At 42.7% G+C, this 21,118-nt stretch overlaps 1 protein-coding gene across 2 annotated transcripts in view; it reads left to right on the top strand.

Moving 5' to 3' along the window:
• Positions 1-21,118, top strand: part of LOC115081935 (carcinoembryonic antigen-related cell adhesion molecule 1-like) — a 130,889-nt gene that overhangs the window by 36,966 nt on the left and 72,805 nt on the right. For both annotated transcript variants that reach the window (XM_029586182.1, XM_029586183.1), the window contains exons 5-7: positions 14,562-14,837; positions 17,697-17,825; positions 17,915-18,009. In XM_029586182.1, coding sequence (XP_029442042.1) covers positions 14,562-14,837; positions 17,697-17,825; positions 17,915-18,009 — 500 coding nt within the window. The remainder of the gene's footprint in view (positions 1-14,561; positions 14,838-17,696; positions 17,826-17,914; positions 18,010-21,118) is intronic.

Raw genomic sequence — 21,118 nt, 5'->3', positions numbered from 1 at the left:
TATTGGATGCTCATCCGGTTGTTCTCCTTTCATTTCCAAGTTTCAGCTTAGCTGCCTTCATTGTGCGGTTTGGACAGTTGATCTTGGCTTCTTTCAGGTTCGAATGGGGTTCGAATGGGCGTCCGAGGGGCGTACAAAGGGGCCTGCCCCTTTGTTGCGCGACACCGGCACGCAGCGCCTCGGGGCCTTCTCTTGCTTTTATTCCTCCCTCTTGGCTGTGATTCCGGCATCAGTGACGTCAGCCATGTCAGCCAAGGGGGAGGAGTCTGCAGGTCTTCCGGTTTCCTCGGGCTCCGGTGCCGCGGTGTAAGAGAAGAAACAGTTGGAGGGAGAAAAAAGACAGAAAAAGAAGAAAAAGGTTAGTGAGGTTTAGGTCGGGTGGGAGAGCAGGAGAGCGAGTGAGGGTCGGTCGGTCGGGGCAAGCGGGAGGGGGGCGAAAATACAGAGAGCCTGCCAGCACTGACACCTGCTCCCTGTGTAGTTTCTGATTACAGAAATACCCGGCACTAACACCTGCTCCCTGTGTCATTATTGATCATGGTAATAACCCGCAGTGCATTGACACCTACTCCCTGTGCCATTACTGATCATAGTAACACCCAGCACTGGCACCTGCTCCCTGTATCATTACTGATCTTAGTAACACCTGGCACTCACACCTGCTCCTTGGGTCATTACTGTTCATAGTAATACCCGGCCCTAACACCTGCTGCCTGTGTCATTATTGATCATGGTAAGAACCCGCAGTGCATTGACATCTACTCCCTGTGCCATTACAGATCATTATAATACCCATCCCTGACACCTGCTCCTCGTGTCATTACTGATCTTAATAATACCCGTCACTGACACCTGCTCTGTGTGCCAGAGTTCAGTTCTTTTTCCTCACTGACTGTCATAACATAAGAAGATATAAAACATCATACTGAGTCAGACCAACAGAGGCCAACAGAGGCCAATCTAAGCCACATGTACCTAGCAAGTACCCAAACATTAGATAGATCACAAGCTACTACTGCTTATTAAATTCCATAATAGCAGTTTATGGATTTAACCACTAGGAACTTATCCAAACCTCTTTTAAACCCAGTAACACTAACTGCTGAAACCATGCCCCTGGCAATGAATTCTGAAGTTTAACTGTGCGCTGAGTGAAAAAGAATTTTCTTCAATTTGTTTTAAATGAACTACTTACTAATTTCATGGGGTGCCCCCCGGTCCTTCTACTATCTGAGAATAAACAACAAATTTACATTAACTTGTTCATGATTTTATAGACTTCTAGCATAGCCATACTGGGTCAGACCAAGGGTCCATCAAGCCCAGCATCCTGTTTCCAACAGTGGCCAATCCAGGCCATAAGAACCTGGCAAGTACCCAAAAACTAAGTCTATTCCATGTTACCATTGCTAATGGCAGTGGCTATTCTCTAAGTGAACTTAATAGCAGGTAATGGACTTCTCCTCCAAGAACTTATCCAATCCTTTTTTAAACACAGCTATACTAACTGCACTAACCACATCCTCTGGCAACAAATTCCAGAGTTTAATTGAGTGAAAAAGAACTTTCTCCGATTAGTTTTAAATGTGCCCCATGCTAACTTCATGGAGTGCCCCCTAGTCTTTCTACTATCCGAAAGAGTAAATAACCGATTCACATCTACCCGTTCTAGACCTCTCATGATTTTAAACACCTCTATCATATCCCCGCTCAGTCGTCTCTTCTCCAAGCTGAAAAGTCCTATCCTCTTTAGTCTTTCCTCATAGGGGAGTTGTTCCATTCCCCTTATCATTTTGGTAGCCCTTCCCTGTACCTTCTCCATCGCAATTATATCTTTTTTGAGATGCGGCGACCAGAATTGTACACAGTATTCAAGGTGCGGTCTCACCATGGAGCGATACAGAGGCATTATGACATTTTCCGTTTTATTCACCATTCCCTTTCTAATAATTCCCAACATTCTGTTTGCTTTTTTGACTGCCGCAGCACACTGAACTGACGATTTCAATGTGTTATCCACTATGACACCTAGATCTCTTTCTTGGGTTGTAGCACCTAATATGGAACCCAACATTGTGTAATTATAGCATGGGTTATTTTTTCCTATATGCATCACCTTGCAATTATCCACATTAAATTTCATCTGCCATTTGGATGCCCAATTTTCCAGTCTCACAAGGTCTTCCTGCAATTTATCACAATCTGCTTGTGATTTAACTACTCTGAACAATTTTGTGTCATCTGCAAATTTGATTATCTCACTCGTCGTATTTCTTTCCAGATCATTTATAAATATATTGAAAAGTAAGAGTCCTAATTTGGTTAGCTTCCCTAATTTCTCTTAGCATTTCACTGTCCGTCTCATCATCTTGACCAGGTGGACGGTAGTATACCCCTATCACTATAGTCTTCCCCGACACACAAGGGATTTCTACCCATAAAGATTCAATTTTGTATTTAGTCTCATGCAGGATGTTTATCCTGTTGGACTCTATGCCATCCCGGACATAAAGCGCCACACCTCCTCCCTAGTGCTCCTCTCTGTCATTACGATATAATTTGTACCCCGGTATAGCACTGTCCCATTGGTTATCCTCTTTCCACCATGTCTCTGAGATGCCAATTAAGTCTGTGTCATCATTCACTGCTATACATTCTAATTCTCCCATCTTACTTCTTAGACTTCTGGCATTAGCATACAAACATTTCAAAGTTTGTTTTTTGTTTGTATTTTCATTCTGCTTTTTAATTGATAGGGATAAGTTAGAATTTTTTAGCTCAGGTGAGTTTTTAGTTACAAGCACTTGGACTACTTTTCTAATTATTGGAACCTCACTGTCGGGATGCCCTAATTCTAATGCATCATTAGTATCCTTGCACCATCATCTCATCCACGTATTGAGACTCCGGAGCTCTGCCTGCCTCTGGTGACCTGCGTGTGGAACAGGGAGCATGTCAGTGAATGCTACCCTGGAGGTTCTGGATTTAAGCTTTCTACCTAAGAACCTAAATTTGGCTTCCAGAACCTCCCTCCCACATTTTCCTATGTCGTTGGTGTCCACATGTACCACGACAGCTGGCTCCTCCCCAGCACTGTCTAAAATCTTATCTAGGTGACACGTGAAGTCCGCCACCTTCGCACCAGGTAGGTATGTTACCAGGCGATCCTCACGCCCACCAGCCACCCAGCTATCTACATTCCTAATAATCAAATCACCAACTATGACGGCCGACCTAATCCTTCCCTCCTGGGCAGTAGGCCTTGGGGAGATATCCTCAGTGCGAAAGGACAATGCATCACCTGGAGAGCAGGTCCTTGCTACAGGATCCTTTCCTGCTGCACCTGGTTGGTGCTCTCCCATCATGAGACCTTCTTCCTCCAAGGCAGCACCAGGGCTGCCAGTCTGAAGTTGGGACTTGACTACTATGTCCCTGAAGGTCTCATCTATATACCTCTCTGTCTGCCTCAGCTCCTCCAGGTCTGCCACTCTAGCCTCCAGAGATCGGACTCGTTCTCTGAGAGCCAGGAGCTCTTTGCATCGCATGCACATGTACAACTTCTCACCGGTGGGTAAAAAATCATACATTTATTTATTTATTTAACATTTTTCTATACCGAACTTCATGACAAGCTTCATATCAGGCCGGTTTACATCAAACTAGGGGTTAACTTAACAATAACAATTTAACAAGAAGGCCGAGGCGCAGGTACAAATAACAGGGATATTAAACTTGGGGGCTAGAGTAGCCAGGAAATTAAGGACAGAAAGAACTGGAGAATGAACAAGAATGAATGAACAATGGTTAGGTCTGACATTTAGTCTGGAGGGCTATGTGAAAGTAGAATTGTTGCCCTGTTAGGCTTCGGGGAAGGCTTGGACAAAAAGCCAAGTCTTGAGTTTCTTTCTGAATGTAATCAGGCAGGGTTCCAGTCTTTGTGACATGTGACACTCAATGCAAAAGACTGGGAAGCCCCCCTCTTGCTGCTGGACTGCTGCCTTCATCTCAATTTTGATCAGTTCCTAGTTAAGTTTTAGGTTGCTATGGGAGTAGGAATGTGTCTAACGTCCTTTAAATGTATTAGTGAATTCACTGTGTGTCTGGTAGTGGCCTACTGGGGTCTGATCGAATTCTCAATAAAGTTTTTGTTGATGTTTATTTTTTCTTTTTTTGTGAAAGTGGCACCTGCCTATAAATTAAGGGATGAGCTAGGGGTGGGTGGGCTGGGAAATACAGTCTAACTTCAGTTAGTCAGCCTGAGTGACTCACTGCTCCCTTGATTAACAAATGTTGGTCACAATCTGCTTGAGATTTAACTACACTGCATAATTTTGTGTAGTCCACAGATCTGATCACCTCACTCATCGTGCCCCTTTCCAGATCATTTATAAATATATTAAAAAGCACCGGTCCAAGTACAGATCCCTGAGGTACTCTCTGTTTCCTGTCTGTCTTTTAACCAACTTGCAATTCACAAAAGGACATCGCCTCCTATCCCATGACTTTTTTATTTTCTTAGAAGCCTCTCATGTGGGACTTTGTCAAATGCCTTCTGGAAATCCAAATATACCACATCTACTGGTTCAGCTTTGTCCATGTGTTTTTTTTTTTAATTATTTTTTATTGGGGCATAAAAAGAAGAAACATACATATTCCATGAAATAACTATGAATGTAAAACTGACACCTCAACATATTTTAGGTGTTACCTTCCGCTTATTCGTATCTAATCCGCCTCGAATACACTCCAGTTTGGATGGGATCAGATCGAACTCAAGCCTTGAGCTGACACTAAGACTCGTTCCCCCGCCCCCCACCCCCATACAGAGAATCTCTATCTTATCAACAAACCGAGGTGTAACCTGGAAACATGCACACATATATGGACAAGTATAATGACAATTGTGATTATTTGCAAAAGAAACTGACGGCTGCTAGTAAGTGGGGTACCAAAGGGCATGGTATAGAAACACTCCGTCCTGAAGAATCAAGGACCATAAAATGGGAAAAGAGCCTTAATTGAAGGTGGTAGAAAGTTGTAGTATACCGCCCAGAAGTCTTGGAAAAGGCGTTTCTTGTTGGAGGAGAAGCGTTTGTACATAGAACCATATTCCAACTGAAATAACTCAGTCATGAGGGTAACCCACTGGCTCTTGGTGGGGGAAGGGGGGTGGGCTCTATCCATTGTAACAAGATGCATTTTTTAGCAATAAGACATTGTCTACGTGTTTATTCAGCCCTTCAAAAAAAATGTAGGAGATTTGTGAGGCAATGCTTTCCTTGGGTAAATCCATGTTGGCTGTGTCCCATTAAACCATGTCTATCCAAATGTCCTTTGTCATTCAAAAAAAAAAACCACTCAAAACATGGCTCTTCAGACTAGCTTTTCCCGAATGAGGCTATCCACTCTTATTCATGTGTTTCGCCTGATTTATCTCAATTCATCACGCCCTCACTTTGTTTATGTTGTCTATTTCTTTTCGGAATTCAGTGTTCCTGCCTAGTGTCTATTTTTATCGAGCTCACCTTCTAGATGAGCAACTCCGACGAGATCTTTACGTTCCTTCAGAGCTGGACTTTAAACCTTGACTTCAGTCTAAGACAGGGGTGGGCAATTAATTTTCTCATGGGGCCGCATGAGAAATTGGGATGGTTTTAGAGGGCCGGACTAATATAATTAACTCAGTTCTCAATAGCCCTACTTATGAAAAGACAGCAGTTTACCACCAATGATTGTCCTCTGAGAAAACACAACAAATAAGACCGATACAAACGCTTACATGCTAGCAAAATATCTCATCTCGGTAACAGACACAGAACCGACCTAACATACTCCCAGGATCTGTAGTAATGCACATAAACTAATCCGCACACAGTTACACCTGTATTATGGAATACACTCAAACAGGAGCAACCCTATCTATGAAAAGGCAACACTACAAATATTACATCAGACCCTAAACACCAATACACCTCTTATTAGGAAAACAGAACTAACAAGCAGCTATAGATCCCCAAACAGAAATAATTGTAAAACTATACTAATAAGCAGAATAAATGTTTCTAAACAGCTATGAACAGAATAACATCCAACAATTAAAAACTCATAAAAACTATTAAACATTCTCCAAACACCAATAAAATATTTCAAAAAAGCAGACATCACACAATTAAAATGGCAGTCAAGAAAAATAAACTTAAAGCCACCTTTACTTACCCCCTCCAGCAGCTCTCCTACTCCCCTTCCCTGCAGGCCATGGCACACACCAGAAGCAGCAGTAGAAGCTAAGCTCTATACTTATGGTCCTCTTCCTTAGTGCCCATGTCTCTCACACACACACCATACCAGTCATGCCCCCATGACCAGTTTCTGTCTCTCACACACCAATCATCTCCCAAACAGTCTTTGGCACACACACACACACCAGTCACCTTCCTGAACAGTTTCTCTCATGCCATACACACACATACACACACACACACACAGGCTTCCCACTCCCGTGTTCTACTTGCATATATGGTCTTCTCACTCTCATAATCACGTTCTCTGTCTCTCTCTCTCACACACACTCACTCACCAGTCTCTCACTCCCATGCTTGTTCTCTCCACATGCACAGGCTTCTCATTCCCAAAATCACTTTCTTTCTCTCTCTCACACACACACACACCAGTCTCTCACTCCCATGTTCTCTTTCAGATATACCGGCTTCTCCCTCCCATGATGTGTCTCACACACACCCGGGTTTCTCACTCCCATGCTCACTCTTCACATGCACAGGCTTCTCATTCCCGTAATCACTTTCTCTCTGTTACACACACACCAGTCTCTCTCATTTCCATGCTCACTCTCCACGTGCACAGGCTTCTCATTCCCTGAATCACATTCTCTCACATTCACACACACCAGTCTTTTTCTCTCACACACACAGTCACCTTACCAAGCAGTCTCTCTCTCTCATGCATGCACACTCACCCAGGTTTCTCACTCCCACAACTCCAGGCTTCTTACGCTCATGCTTTCCCACATACCCAGACTTCTCACTTCCATGCTTTTTCTCTCACACACACACACACACACATCAGTCACCGCCCTGACTAATGCCTCACACTCTCACATACACATCAGTCATCTCCCTGAGCAATCACTTTCATTGTCTCTCACATACACACACACACACATCAGCTCTCTGACCAGTCAATCACACACAGGCTGGCTGCTTCTCACTCTCTCTTACTCACTTCCTCTTCCCCCTACATATGTCACGGAGTTTTTTGCCGGTCCGCGGCGCGCGCTCCCGGTCTCTCCCGCTGCCGTTGCCGCTGGGCTGTCAGCACGTTCAAGCCCAGTGGGAACGGCAGCTGTGTTGGAAGAAGCTGTGGCACCCGGGGCTGGCCTTTTCTTCTTCCCGCGCCTGCCCCCCCCCCTCCCGTGACCCGAAACAGGAAGTGATACACGGAGCGGTGCGCGGGAAGGAGAAAGAGCCGTGCCGCGTGGGCTGCAGCGTCGGTCCCCGAGCAACTGAACCAGCTGGCAATCGAGAAAGGAGTCAGCAGCATGAGCCCCCGTAGGCCAAGAAAGAAGAATCCCTTCGGCCGCGGGAGGCTCATGCTGCTGACTCTTCTCGATTGCCGGCTGGTTCAGTTGCTCGGGGGCCGACGCTGCAGCCGACACGGCACGGCTCTTTCTCCTTCCCGCGCACCGCTCCGTGTATCACTTCCTGTTTCGGGTCACGGGAGGGGGGGGGCAGGCGTGGGAAGAAGAAAAGGCCAGCCGCGGGTGCCACAGCTTCTTCCAACACCGCTGCCGTTCCCACTGGGCTTGAACGTGCTGACAGCCCAGCGGCAACGGCAGAGGGAGAGACCGGGAGCGCGCGCCGCGGACCGGCAAAAAACTCCGTGACATATGTAGGAAAGAAACTCGAGCGAAGACACGCTGCCCGATTGGCCGGTGCTGGGCAAGGCTTGCCCAGCACCGGCCAATCGGGCAGTGTGTCTTCGCTCGAGTCACTCCCTCCCCCCCCCCCCCCCGGACGCTGTAAAAAAAAAAAAAACCAGTTCATTCTCCGCTCCCTCGCTCCCCGATTGGCCGGCCTCATTCCCCGTCTGCTCTCAGCAGTGGGCGGGCCGGATTCAGACCGTAGGCGGGCCGGATTCAGCCCGCGGGCCGCCCCTTGCCCAGGTCTGGTCTAAGATCATCTCCAGATTCTCACTTCTACTTAAGTTCCATTGTTAACGGGAAGTTTCTTCCTCCACCCTTTTTCCACGTGATTTGACATTTGTCTTCTGGTTCAGAACTTTGTTATATGTGTTTAAGTATTTAACTGCTGATTAAGTATTTCTTATCTATTTAACGAGTAATGTTACGCTCCCAGGGTGTATTTCAATGGGCATTTTCAAAGTCCCAGTATCCCAGTTAGTTCCCTTCCCGATTGTTCCATATAATGTTCACTTGTATCCCAGTTATTTATTTCCCTCTTGTTCCATGTAACGCTCCCATGCGATGTTAAGTTACTCTGTAAACCGGTGTGATTTGTATTCTATACAGGAATGTCGGTATATAAAAGTTAAAAATAAATAAATAAATGTTTTGTGATTTTATTCTTTATAATAGTTTCCATGACTTTCCTGGCACTGAAGTCAAGCTCACCTGTCTTCTATAGTTTTCCGGATTCCCACTGAATCCCTTTCTAAATATAGGGGTTACATTGGCCATCTTCCAATCTTCAGGTACATCAGATGACTTTAATAGTTCTGAAATTTCATTTTTTAGTTCTTTCAGAACCCTGTGGTGTATACGATCTGGTCCAGGTGATTTACTACTCTTCAGTTTGTCATTCAGGGCTACCACATCTTCCAAGTTCATCGAGATTTGATTCAGTTGATCAGAATCATCACCCATGAAAACCTTCTCTGGAATAGGTATTGCTGGTACTGCAGTCTCAGGTATTATTAGTACCAGTGTCAGAAGCAGCAGCAGTGTCACAAGTATCAATAGCTGTAGTACCGGTACCCAGATCTACATCCCCCCCTCCCTCTGTAAACAGCTCATTGCCTTCGGTAAGTGCAGAGCTGTCTGGGGTTTGTGGCAGTGACAGAGAAGCAGGTTACAGAGGTGGATCCTCGATACTGCTATCTTTTCTGAGAGGTTTTGTTCATCAGCAGTGCTGTGTTTGTGGCTGCAGAAGTGCGTCCAACTTTGGAGTCTGAGACTTTGTGTTTATATATAACCAACTTTGTGTTTATATATAACCAACTCACAGACTACTTAAATTCCTACAACATTCTCTTTCCTTCGCAATATGGTTTCCGTAAACACAGAAACGCTCCTACTATCTTTAACTGACAACATCCTAATGGGCCTAGACAAAGGCCAATCTTACCTTCTGGCCCTTCTCGACATCTCAGCAGCATTCGACACGGTAAACCACGCAATTCTCATCAACTGCTTAATGGAAAATCGGCATCACAGGATTGGCGCTCAAATGGTTCGAATCCTTCCTCAATAATAGGAAATACAAGGTAAGAATAAATGATAAAGAATCCCAACCCATCCACTCCAACCATGGCGTCCCCCAAGGATCCTCGCTATCTCCCACACTGTTTAATATTTATCTGTTACCTTTATGCGAGCATCTTGAGAGCCTCAACCTAACTCATTTTGTATATGCTGACGATGTACAGATCTTAATCCCTGTCACAGATCCCACCTCCAGCTCCCTGCACTTCTGGAACAACTGCCTCAGCTCCATCAATAGTCTACTCTCAAGTCTCAATCTAGTTCTTAACACCTCTAAAACAGAACTTCTATTCATCTCTCCTAAGGATAACAACCCCCTTACTCTCCATCTCTCACCATTTGTAAACCACGTGAGAGATCTAGGAGCCATGTTGGACACCAGAATGAACCTCAAAAAATTCATTAACACCACCACCAAGGAATGCTTCCATAAGCTTCACGTCCTGAAACAAATAAACGTCTCCTTCATTTCCAAGACTACCGGTCAGTACTACAAGCCATACTGTTTTCAAAGATAGACTACTGTAACGCGCTCCTTCTTGGCCTTCCAGCCGCCTCAACGAAACCACTACAGATGCTTCAAAATGCCGCAGCAAGGATCCTTACTAACTCTCGGCGCAAGGACCACATCACACCAATCCTAAAAAACCTACATTGGCTACCTATCAACCACAGAATAAATGTTCAAGACCTTATCCATCATCCACAAAAACATATATCACCGATCCACTTTACAACTCAAAATACCACTCGAACTTCACGTTTCCACAAGACCGATCAAATCGGCTTACAAAGGAACGCTCCAAGCCCCCCTAACAAATCCACTAGTCACACTTCCATCCAGAAATGAACCTTCTCCACGGCCGGTCCATATCATTGGAATCTTCTTCCTCCAGAACTTCGACAGGAACAATGCCCGTTTTCATTCAGAAAGAAACTAAAAACGTGGCTGTTCACCCAAGCCTTCCCTTAACGGACACACTACTAACAGCACAGCCATGCACTCCATTCTCCTCCCTCATTCGTGCCTGCAGCTTTATAGACCTAAAGATTAAGCTATTGTCTAAGCTTACTATATTCGCTCCTTATGTTAAACTTTGTTATGTTAAACTTAGTTATATTATAATTTATTATGTTAAGCCTATTCTTTTGCTCTCTACTCTCCCTCTCTGTAAACCCTTGTTCATTGTAACTTTATCTTCCTAGTTAATTGGTTACCCCTTGTTTCAATGCAAACCGGTATGATAAGACACTAGTCTTGAGTATCGGTATATTAAAAGAATTTTAAATAAAATTTTTAAAATATATTATGAATCCATTCATCTGACATTAAGGATTTTCTAAGCACAGTAACATTGCGAATGATGGCAGATAAAAGCCTAAATGGGCCATCCAGTCTGCCCAGTTGTAACCAATGCTGCGTGCAGGTTATCCCAGTGCATTCCTGGAAGCACAAAGCAGTCCTACTACTGCTGCTCTGGGCTGAAATGCCACTCCATGCAAGTCCCTCCCTTCATTGATAACTCTGAAGGGCTTTTCTCTCTCTCTTTGGCTTTCATTTATGTATTTATTTATTTAGGCATTTTATATACCGTTGTTACAATATCCACTTTTATATTCATGGTCAATGATCACATACTGTGTGTCAACATTCATCTTCTAGTTCAACACCACATTGCATACATATTCTAGTTCATAATCATAAATATTCTAGGATGTCACACTAACTACTATATATAATCTAGTTCATATTCATACATTGTTTTGGTCTACCTAACAGCAAATGCAAGTTCCAGTTCTACTAACAATACACTTCACATCATTCATTCCTTATTGCTCGCTACACTAACATTATCTCTGGTTCTGATGTAGCAGTTATCCACATATTGGATTTTACATTAAGTTGTAAACATTTCTAAACAGCTATGTTTTTGGTTCACGCTTGAAACTCTTATCTAACGAATTGACTCTAGAATAAGTTCCACAACTTAGGGCCTGCTATGGAAAACATTTGGTCTCTTATATGTATTAGGTGTGTGTTCTGAGTGGAAAGTACCATTAGAAGTCCTTTCTTTTGTGATCTTAGGTCTCTCTGTGGTGTGTACTGTTGAATTGTCACTCCTAAGAAACATGGGTTAATATTGTTGATATTGAAAATTAGAGATAATACTTTATAATGAATTCTGGATTGTACAGGTAGCCAGTGCAGAGCAATCAGCGAAGGGGTGATGTGTTAGAATTTCCTTGTCCCTAGTAAGAATCTTACAAAGGCATTTTGAATTAACTGTAGTAATTTTAGTAGACTTGAGGGTAGGCTTATTAAAAGGGAGTTGCAGTAGTCTAAGTTTGAAAATATAAGTGTTTGTAAAATAGTGAAGAAGTCCTGTATTGTTAACAAAGGTTTCAGTCGATGTAATATTCTCAGCTTGGAGTACCCTGTTTTGATTAATTTGCTTATAAACTTTTTCATAGTGAAGTTCTCATCAATCTGAATGCCAAGGTCTCGTACTTGACCTGAAAGGAGTAATATTAGTGATTCCTAGGACTAGGGTTGGTGGTTTGATTATCTCTCAACCACACAATTTCTGCTTTTTTGGGGTTTAGAGTTAGTTTCAGTTGAGAACGTTTTTGTTGTATGGCCTTCATGTATGTTGACAGACGACAGTTTTTTCAAATGTTTTGTTGAATGGGATATAGAATTGTATGTCACCTGCATATAGGAAGAAGTTGATTCCTAGATTTGCTAGTAATGCGCAAATTGGCAGCAGATAGATGTTGAATAGCGCGGCAGAGAGTGCTGAACCTTGGGGGATGCCTCTATCGATTGCGAAGGTACCTGAAATTTGGTTATCCAGTTTGCTGCCAATATGTCAACATACATGAAGGCCATACAACAAAAATGTTCCTAACTGAAACTAACTCTAAACCCAAAAAAAGCAGAAATTTCTCTCAGCTGGTGGCATAGTAGGGTATGGTCAACTGTGTCAAATGCTGCTGTTAAATGTATTAATAAGAGGATATACGATTCATTGTTGTCAAATCCTTGTAGTAGGGTTGACTAGGGAAAAGAGTAGGGTTTCTGTTAGAGATGTGAATCTGAACTGATATCGGATCAGATTCTGGTTCTGATTCACATCTCTAGTTTCTGTTGAACGATTTTTTTCTGAATCTGAATTGGTTTGGATATAGTATATTGTTGTCTTATGTTCTTATATCTTGTAGGTGGTTTTCTAATTGTGATGACTGCTTTTTCTAGGACTTTTGCGATGAAAGGCAGGTTGGATATTGGTCGGTTATTGTCCCAATCATCTATTCTGCCAGTTTTATTTTTTAGGATTGTTTTAATCACAGCTTGTTTTGCCCTATCGGGGACCAATCCTTCTGCTAGTGAGTGGTTTATTATGGTTGTGAATATTGGGGTTATTACTTTGTTTACAGTTTTCAGTATACTTGTAGGAACAGAGTCTAGTGGATGGGTAGCAGGCTTCATTTTAGTGATCATTTGGTTTACTTCAAGTTTGGATACTGGGTCTAATGAGTTACATTTCATGATCAAATTTTTTTTCAGGCTGTTTTGCTGGTAAGCAGTGGGGGAATTGGGATTTAAGTATATTGATTTTGTTTAACAAAGAATTAGCATATTCATTGCATGAGTACTTTGTAAAGTCTTAGTTATTTGAGATGGAGGAGGATGTCTTTGATTAGGTTTTTCACTGTTTAAAGAGTAATTTTGAATTAAATATTACACTATGAATCTGTTTCGCACAGTATTCTTTTTTTGCTTTATTGATATGATCACAATATTTTGTTAATAGGGATTTGTATTTTTCTAGGGATTCTGTAGATTGGAATTTTCTCCATTGTTTTTCAGATTTTCTCAGGGTCTGTTTAGCGTGACTTAGTTCTTTGTTATACCAAACTAATCAAGCTAGATATTTCACTTGGATGCAGCTCCATCACTGCTCTCTACATTAAAGGTGGGGATGGAAGGGAAATAGAACCAAGAGCTAAGAGAAACAGATAAGTATGAGAGAAAATGTGTGTGAAGATTGCTGGGCAGACTAGATGGGCCATTTGGTCTTCTTCTGCCGTCATTTCTATGTTTCTATGTTTAGCTGTGTTGCTTTCATTTTGGAACATTTTTGTCTGGATTAGGCATAGGGTGTCTGCTATTTCATTGATGATTTTATCCCAGGAGTCAAACGAGGAGGAGGCATTATCGTGATCAAACTCAGTTATTTTATTTTTAATAGTTTCTTCAAATGTTTCAGGTTCTGTCTTTTTTTTTTTTCTGTAAATGAAGCATTGATTGCTATGTGAGTTTGTTTGTTTGTTGTGTGGTAAGGAGTGTTGTTTCTGCCTTTAATTAACTGGTGATCAGACCAGGGCAATATTTTGTGAGAAGAATTGATTACGCAGTTATTGAGATTGGCAAAAATTAGGTCGAGGATGTCTCCTGCTTTATGGGTGGGGTTGGATACAAATTGTGACCAACCCATGACTTCCATAATATCTAGAAAAATTTCACATGCTGTAGATTTAGGTGAGTTGTCTACATGTAGGTTAAAGTCTCCTACAATTAGAGTTGATTGTAGAACTGGAAATATTTTAGTGAAGATTTTGATGGGTTTATCTCAACTTTGTAGAGATTAAGTTTTAGTTCCTTTTTGCAGATTATTAAGAGACCCCCACCTTTTCATTTGTGTCTGGGGAAGTGAAAGATATCCTAGGTTGGGTTATCCATTTGGTTTAGGAGGACATTATCACTGTCTTTCAGCCATGTTCCAGTAATGCAGAATATAGTGGGATTTAGTTCCTCTATCTGTGGTATCTTTTTTTTTTTTTTTTTTTTTTAATAGAGATTGAACATTCATCCCTATCATTGTCTCTCTGTGTGAGTCCCTCCCTTCATGGATAACTCTGAAGGTTTTTTTTCTCTCTATCCCTGTTGCTTTCATCCCCATTATTATCTGTCCATCTTTCTGTGCATCTCTAAAACTGAATTAGTAAAGATGTAACAATCTTCCTTCTCCTTTGATTACAGAAATTATGGGTAAGCCCAGTCTCACAGCCAGCCTCTCCCAGCCCGTGGAGCACAGAGACTCTGTAACATTAACATGTGGCACCTTCAGCACTATCCTAATAATCTTGTGGTACAAAGAGAGCCAGATTCTTCCATCTAATGAGAGGATGAGCCTGTCCCCAGATAACAGAACTCTAACCATATCCAGTGTCTCCATCGCCGACTCAGGAAGTTATCAATGCGAGGTCATTAACCTTATTAGCAGCATGAGTGACCCGTACACCCTGACTGTTTACTGTAAGTATTTATTCTCGCTCTCTTACTGACTTGCTTCAGTTCAACTTTATATTTTTCTTCTCTCATAGATTGACCAAAAAATGTGTAAATTAACCCTCAGGGAGCCATAAGCAAACCTCTAAAGTCACAGCTAGGTTTAGACTGGGTGACTGAATTTATCCCAGCCTCAGATTATACTTGGCCTGTAAATGGTACTCTAAATTTCCCTTTGAGGGGAGGAGCATCCTGACTGGTCTCGGAGTTCTTTTGGAGTGGGGAGTCTCTCAAATGAGTTCAATTTGTGAACACCATGACAGAAAGAAACCTCACTCATAAGCCAAAGTGTGTTGTTCTTTTTAACTTTAGGCAGGTGTATGCAGTGGCAGACTCATGGTATCCAGGTAACGTCTCCTGAGTAACTTTTCTGCTCACTGGCCCACTGAATTTCTACCTCTCGGTGTTAAGGATGACCAGTCCTCTCAGTGGCAGCACAGTTTCACTGGAGTTTAGCACCTGCAGTAGCGGCAAACAACTCCCAAGCTGTGCTTCCAGCACCGGCCTGACTTTACACTCTGACTTGATTTGCACGCCGCTTTTCACTGCCTCAGTGAGCATGCAAGTCTTTCAATTCTGGCCTGATCAATTGAAAAATCCCTTGAGTTTCTTCCGTCTCCTCCAATTATCCTCTCATAGAACATGCACAAGGAATGTGAAGCATGTCGCAAATCTGTGGCCTTCTTGAGGGCCTCTGGGGAAAAAGCAAACCCTAAGTGTCAAACAAGAGCTGAGCCAAAACGATTAGCACAGAAAAAACCAGCAGGGAATGCTAAGCAAACCTAAAGAAGCCCAGGGAAAAGAGGCCAGGCACTCTCATCTAACCTACCACCGATGGGGAGAAAGTGGATTTTACCCACGTAGCCCTGACAAAATTTCTTTTAAAATTGAAACATCACTGATGGAGTGTAAATAAAACAATGAGTTTCGCTCTGTGTGTTGTGTTGGATATATGAGCCCCTGTCCTTGTTTCCTATCGAGTCTTCAAGTAGCAAAACATAATGCAGACTTTCTGTTTGTACAGAACACTCGCTCTGAGTTTTCCCAGGAGTACTGTTTTCTTTATAGAGGATGTTTTTCTTTACATGAAGTAGAAAATGCATAGGCATGCCCTGACCCCCACTCATCAGCTCCATCTACAAGAATTCAGAACCTCATGCCGTACATTTTCAGCCAACAGCCAGCAACCAAAGTTAACCAGGTAAACTTATCTGGATAAATATGCTTTGATATTGAGTGACCGTGCTGCTGAATTTATCTGGCTGTGTCACAGTTGACTGGATAAGTATCCAGTTTCCCAGGCTGTCCTAAAGTTAGCCAGCTATCAGGCCTCTACAGTAAAGTTCGCGGGAGAGCAGGCGAATGTCCACTCTCCCGGCCCGTGCACAGGCCACTCTCCTGTGCGCGCGATTCACTAAAGAAAATTATTCAAATTAGGGCCCACGGTAAAAAGAGACGCTAGGGACACTATTGCATCCCTAGCGCCTCTTTTTTGACAGAAGCGGCGGATGTCAGGAGTTTGACAGCTGACGCTCAATTTTGCTTACGTCAGTTCTCAAACCCACTGACAGCCACGGGTTCAGAAATCGGACACCGGCAAAATTGAGCGTCCGGTTTTCAACCCGCGAGCCGATTTTACATTTTTTTTTTAAATTTTGAATTATTTTTTACTTTTGCGACATCCGACTTAATATTGCCACGATAATAAGTCGGAGGGTGTACAGAAAAGCAGTTTTTACTGCTTTTCTGTACACTTTCCCGGTGCCGGCAGAAATTAATGCCTACCTTTGGGGAGGCGCTAATTTCCGAAAGTAAAATTTGCGGCTTGGCTGCACATTTTACTTACTGAATCGCGCAGGAATTACTAATAGGGCCATCAACATTCATTTGCATGTTGCGGCGCTATTAGTTTCGGGGGGGTTGGACGCGTGTTTTTGTCCCGCTATTACTACTTAATGAATAAGGGGTAAAGCTAGCACGTCGAAAACGTGCGTCCAAACACAGGTTAAAAGTGCGTTCCGCCGGAGCTGGATAACTATGAAAATTGGGGTGATCCAGCAACTCAAGCTGGGTAGCTGACTACGCCCTCAAATGCCCCATCCTGCCCCTGAGCTAGCCGGATAACTTTTTAGCCAGATAAAAAAAGTTATCTAGCTATCTCAGGGTCGATCAGCCAGTGGGAATTCTCAATGCCCAGCTGTTTGTCCAGTTAAGTCTGATCTTTGGGGTGTATATAGAGGACCTCTGAACCTTTACAGTAAGGGGGGGGGGGGGGGGGGGTTCTGGGGCAGATGCGCCAGCACTACCACAGATTTTTTTTTATAGTTTCAAGGTCCTATTTTGTGTGTAATTTCTGCCCATGTCAATGTCCAAACCCCATGCAGACCATCACCAATCTGTGACAAAGGGTGAAGCTTCACATGGTTCATAGGCAAGGAAAACACTGTTTAGGGGATTTTCATTTCCACATTGATGATCCCTCTGACCCTCATGCCTCAGGGTACCTTGCCATTGTTACCTCATTTGCTCCCCACACATCTCGCCCATGTTTTTTTTATTCTGTCGGTCTTGACTCCAAGGAGTAGGGACCATCCATTTTGTGTATCTGTACAGTGCTGCATACATCTGGTATAAACTATATACATTATTATTAATACTAATGTTAAGGGGGAGTTGTGGGAGAATAGTATGGATAATATTTAGGAACTACCTTAAGAAGGAATTATGGAGGGAGGAAGGAATAGAGGATATATAGGAGTAGAATCTGTGGGACTGTACTGTCCTAGGTTCTGGAGTCCTGTAACCGTGAGGCCCGTATTTTCTCAGTACAGCCTGACTGGACTTGGAAGATTGAAGTAGGAGTCACCTGTGGTACTGGCCTTGGTGCTGTTCTACTGATCACTGCGGCTGTTCTTTTTTACAAGAAATGCAACAACTACCAGAGAGGAAAAACTAGTAAGTGCCTCCCCAGCTTTGGTAAACAGTTTTATCACAGAGTGAGAATCGGAGGCCAAACCTTATGTTTTTTCCATCTCATGCTCCAGGTGACAAAGAGAATATGTTTGAGGTCCATGATGTGAGCAAAGCATCTCCAGCCCCGTATGAGAACATTATACCTCAGAATCCAGGAGGAGCTTCTGTGAGTTATCACTAAATATTTCCATAGTAAAACCCATGCAAGGAGAGACAGGTGCATGTGATCCCCTCCATGTATAAGAGGTACATAAATGCTCTGCTGAAGGGTATTGTATAGAGCATTTAGGTATCTGTAGGGAGTCTGTTAAAAAGGAAACTTACTAGCCTAAGGGGTGAGTACAACGCATTCAAAGAACAACCCTAGAGACTGCTCTACCCCATGCCACTGGCACAGACTTCTTCTAGAAGGAGGAGAAGAGTCTATCTTACTACAGGCTTAGGGGAAACTCGGCTGTGGCTCAAAGGTATCTGTTGTGGCACATGCAGGAGAAGCCTCCAGAGACACCTGGAATAGGGATTAAAGTTAATGAGGGAGTCTGCTGTAGTAATGAATTTACAAGAGAGAGCAGAGACACCCAAAAGAAGATAAATACATTCTAGAAGGGGACTCCATAGTGAGGGCCGTAGGGAGCTAACTGTGAAAGAAAGGAAGGCAAGTCCTGTCCTTTCCATTTGACTCAACTTGTAGGGATGGTGGGAAATCCACAAGTTAGGTGGAGAAATGTTGAAGCCTTGATGACTGGCGCTACTGCTCACAAGTTTCAAACTGTTGTTATTTCAACCCCTTTTTGAGTCTCTTGCCCAGTATCTAACATATTTATTTAATTTTTATATACCGACATTCTTGTATAAAATACAAATCATACCAGTTTACATTAAAACAGAAGATGCAGGAAAAATGTTACCTTTCTCAAATACATTGAAACATTAACAACAAGGAAAATTGTTAACAAGGGATAACAACTAAGAAAAAAGAGAAAGGTAAACAAAAGAAGAAGTAGAAGAAACATAGAAGTTAAAAAACAAAAAAGGGGAAGCCTTCCGGGTGCGAGAGAGATCGCGAGAGGACGAGGGGGACTGCTCCGGTAAGCCGCTGAACCCGCCTCCCAAACCCCGACGTCATTGCCAGCTGACGGGGCTGTGCTATTTAAAGACCGGCACAGCGGCGCGCAGCCGCCGGCGCGCCGAAGCCGCGCGCCAAAGGGGCGCGCCCCTGGGAGGAAATTTGTGGAGAGCTCCCTATGGGGAAGAAAAGAAAGATAAAACCTACTACATCTACCCCAGCCTCTAAGGAGATGAAAGGCCCTATGGATAATCATTTGATCCGTAGGGGGAGTCAACTAACTGGAGAGATTGCCCAGGATTTATCCTTCTCTTCTGGGATGAGCGCAAGCCCCGTCCAGGACCAAATAGCTGTCAAAGATCGCAGTAATATGGTGGTAAGTGTTTTAAATACCACCCATGTTACTGAAATGCCAAATTCAGCAGAGGGAGGAACCAGAGTACTGGAATCTGTTCCGTCTGCTGGAATAGTGGAAGGGAAAGCTGAACTGGCAGACCCTGATAACATCTCACTGGCAGATATATGGAAGGCTGTAACGAAAATGGAAATGAGACTCTCTCAATCCATGACCCAGTCCACTGTCTTTGCTGCTGAGATTAAAGGAAAGATTGACGACCATGGGAAAAGAATAGAGCAGTTAGAATCTGCAGACAAGATGATGACTAATCAAATTACCTCTCTACAAACTAGCGGGACTGCATTTATTAAGGACTCTTTAATAATCTATAGAAACATAGAAATGTTGGAAAACAATTTAAGACTCTTAAATTTTCCATATACCAGACTGTTGTCTGTGCAAGAGCTGTTTAAAAAATATGTTAAAGAGGTGTTGGGTATAAGTAGTGAATTATTAATATCAAATATGTATTATATCTCTAATTATAAGAGGGATGGGAAAGTAAATGAGAGTGGGATGGAGGAAATAAATGATAGAAGTCCCAATTTGACATCTTTCCTAGAAGCTTCTGGGGATGATATAACATCAAGAGCTACTTTAATAGTGGTTTTCGGATTAGAGATTGAAAAGAATCTTGTTCTGCAGAAATATTTTAAAAATAAAAATTTCTTATTCTGTGGTAAAACTGTTCAAATATTTCCAGATGTCTCAAGATCGACCCAGGTGAGAAGGAAACAGTTTTTGGCAATGCGAGGAAGGGTTTTAGCCATTGGGGCTACATTCTTCCTCAAATTCCCATGCAAATGTATTATTACCTATCAAAAAAACAAATTTGTTTTTCTTCAACCGGAACACCTGGAGGTATTTCTTCTGGATAAAGGGGGATCTGGGGTTCGTGAGCAGTCTACATGACGGTTAATTAATTTGGTCAAAAAAAAAAGGATCTACTTATTAGTCTAGATTTAGACATATTTTCTTTAAATATCTTATAGAGAGGCTTCCCAGATAAAGTGGACTGTTTAGTTGGGATAATATGTAAATTTTTATTTCTTGTAAGTATTTCCTCTGTTTTTGAATTTGAAAATGTATCCCATGATTTCTTTTCATTGTAAATGTTATAGAAAATTTAATAGAATTAAAAAAAAAAAAACAAAAAAACAAAAAAGGTGGCACAAAGGGTTGCACGAAGCGTGACGCCCGGCGTGCGATGCCAGGTGGAATGGCGCCATTTACCGGCTCGACGCTGGGCGGAATGATGTCATAAAGGGGCGGGTCTCATGCTCACTGCTTTCTTCTATATATACACATAGAAACATAGAAATGACGGCAGAAGACGACCAATAGACCCATCCAGTCTGCCCAGCAAGCTTGCACACATATTTTCTCATACTTATCTGTTACTCCGACCGCTGAGTTCATGGCCCTTATTGGTAGCTTTTTTATTCTAATTTGCTTCCACCCCCCGCCATTGATGCAGAGAGCAGTGGTGGAGCTGTATCAAAGTGAAGTATAAGGCTTAATGTTTGAGGGTAATAACCATCGTATCAAGCAATGTTTGTATACCCCGATGTTTGTATACTCATGCTGCTCAGATCAATACCTTGTTAGATGTTGGCTGGATGTAAATCCTATTTCTTCATTGCCCCTGCCATTGAAGCAGTGAGCTGTGCTGGATATGCATTCAAAGTGAATTATCAGGCTTAATTTGTTAGGGGTAGCAACCTCCGCAATAATCAAGCTACTCCCATGCTTATTTGTTTACCCAGACTGTGCCATTCAGTCCTTTGTTGTCTGAATGAATATAATGTTGAG

Source organism: Rhinatrema bivittatum, unplaced genomic scaffold (assembly GCF_901001135.1).
Source record: "Rhinatrema bivittatum unplaced genomic scaffold, aRhiBiv1.1, whole genome shotgun sequence".
Classification (NCBI taxonomy): Eukaryota; Metazoa; Chordata; class Amphibia; order Gymnophiona; family Rhinatrematidae; genus Rhinatrema; species Rhinatrema bivittatum.
This window is presented reverse-complemented; position numbering and strand designations above follow the sequence as displayed.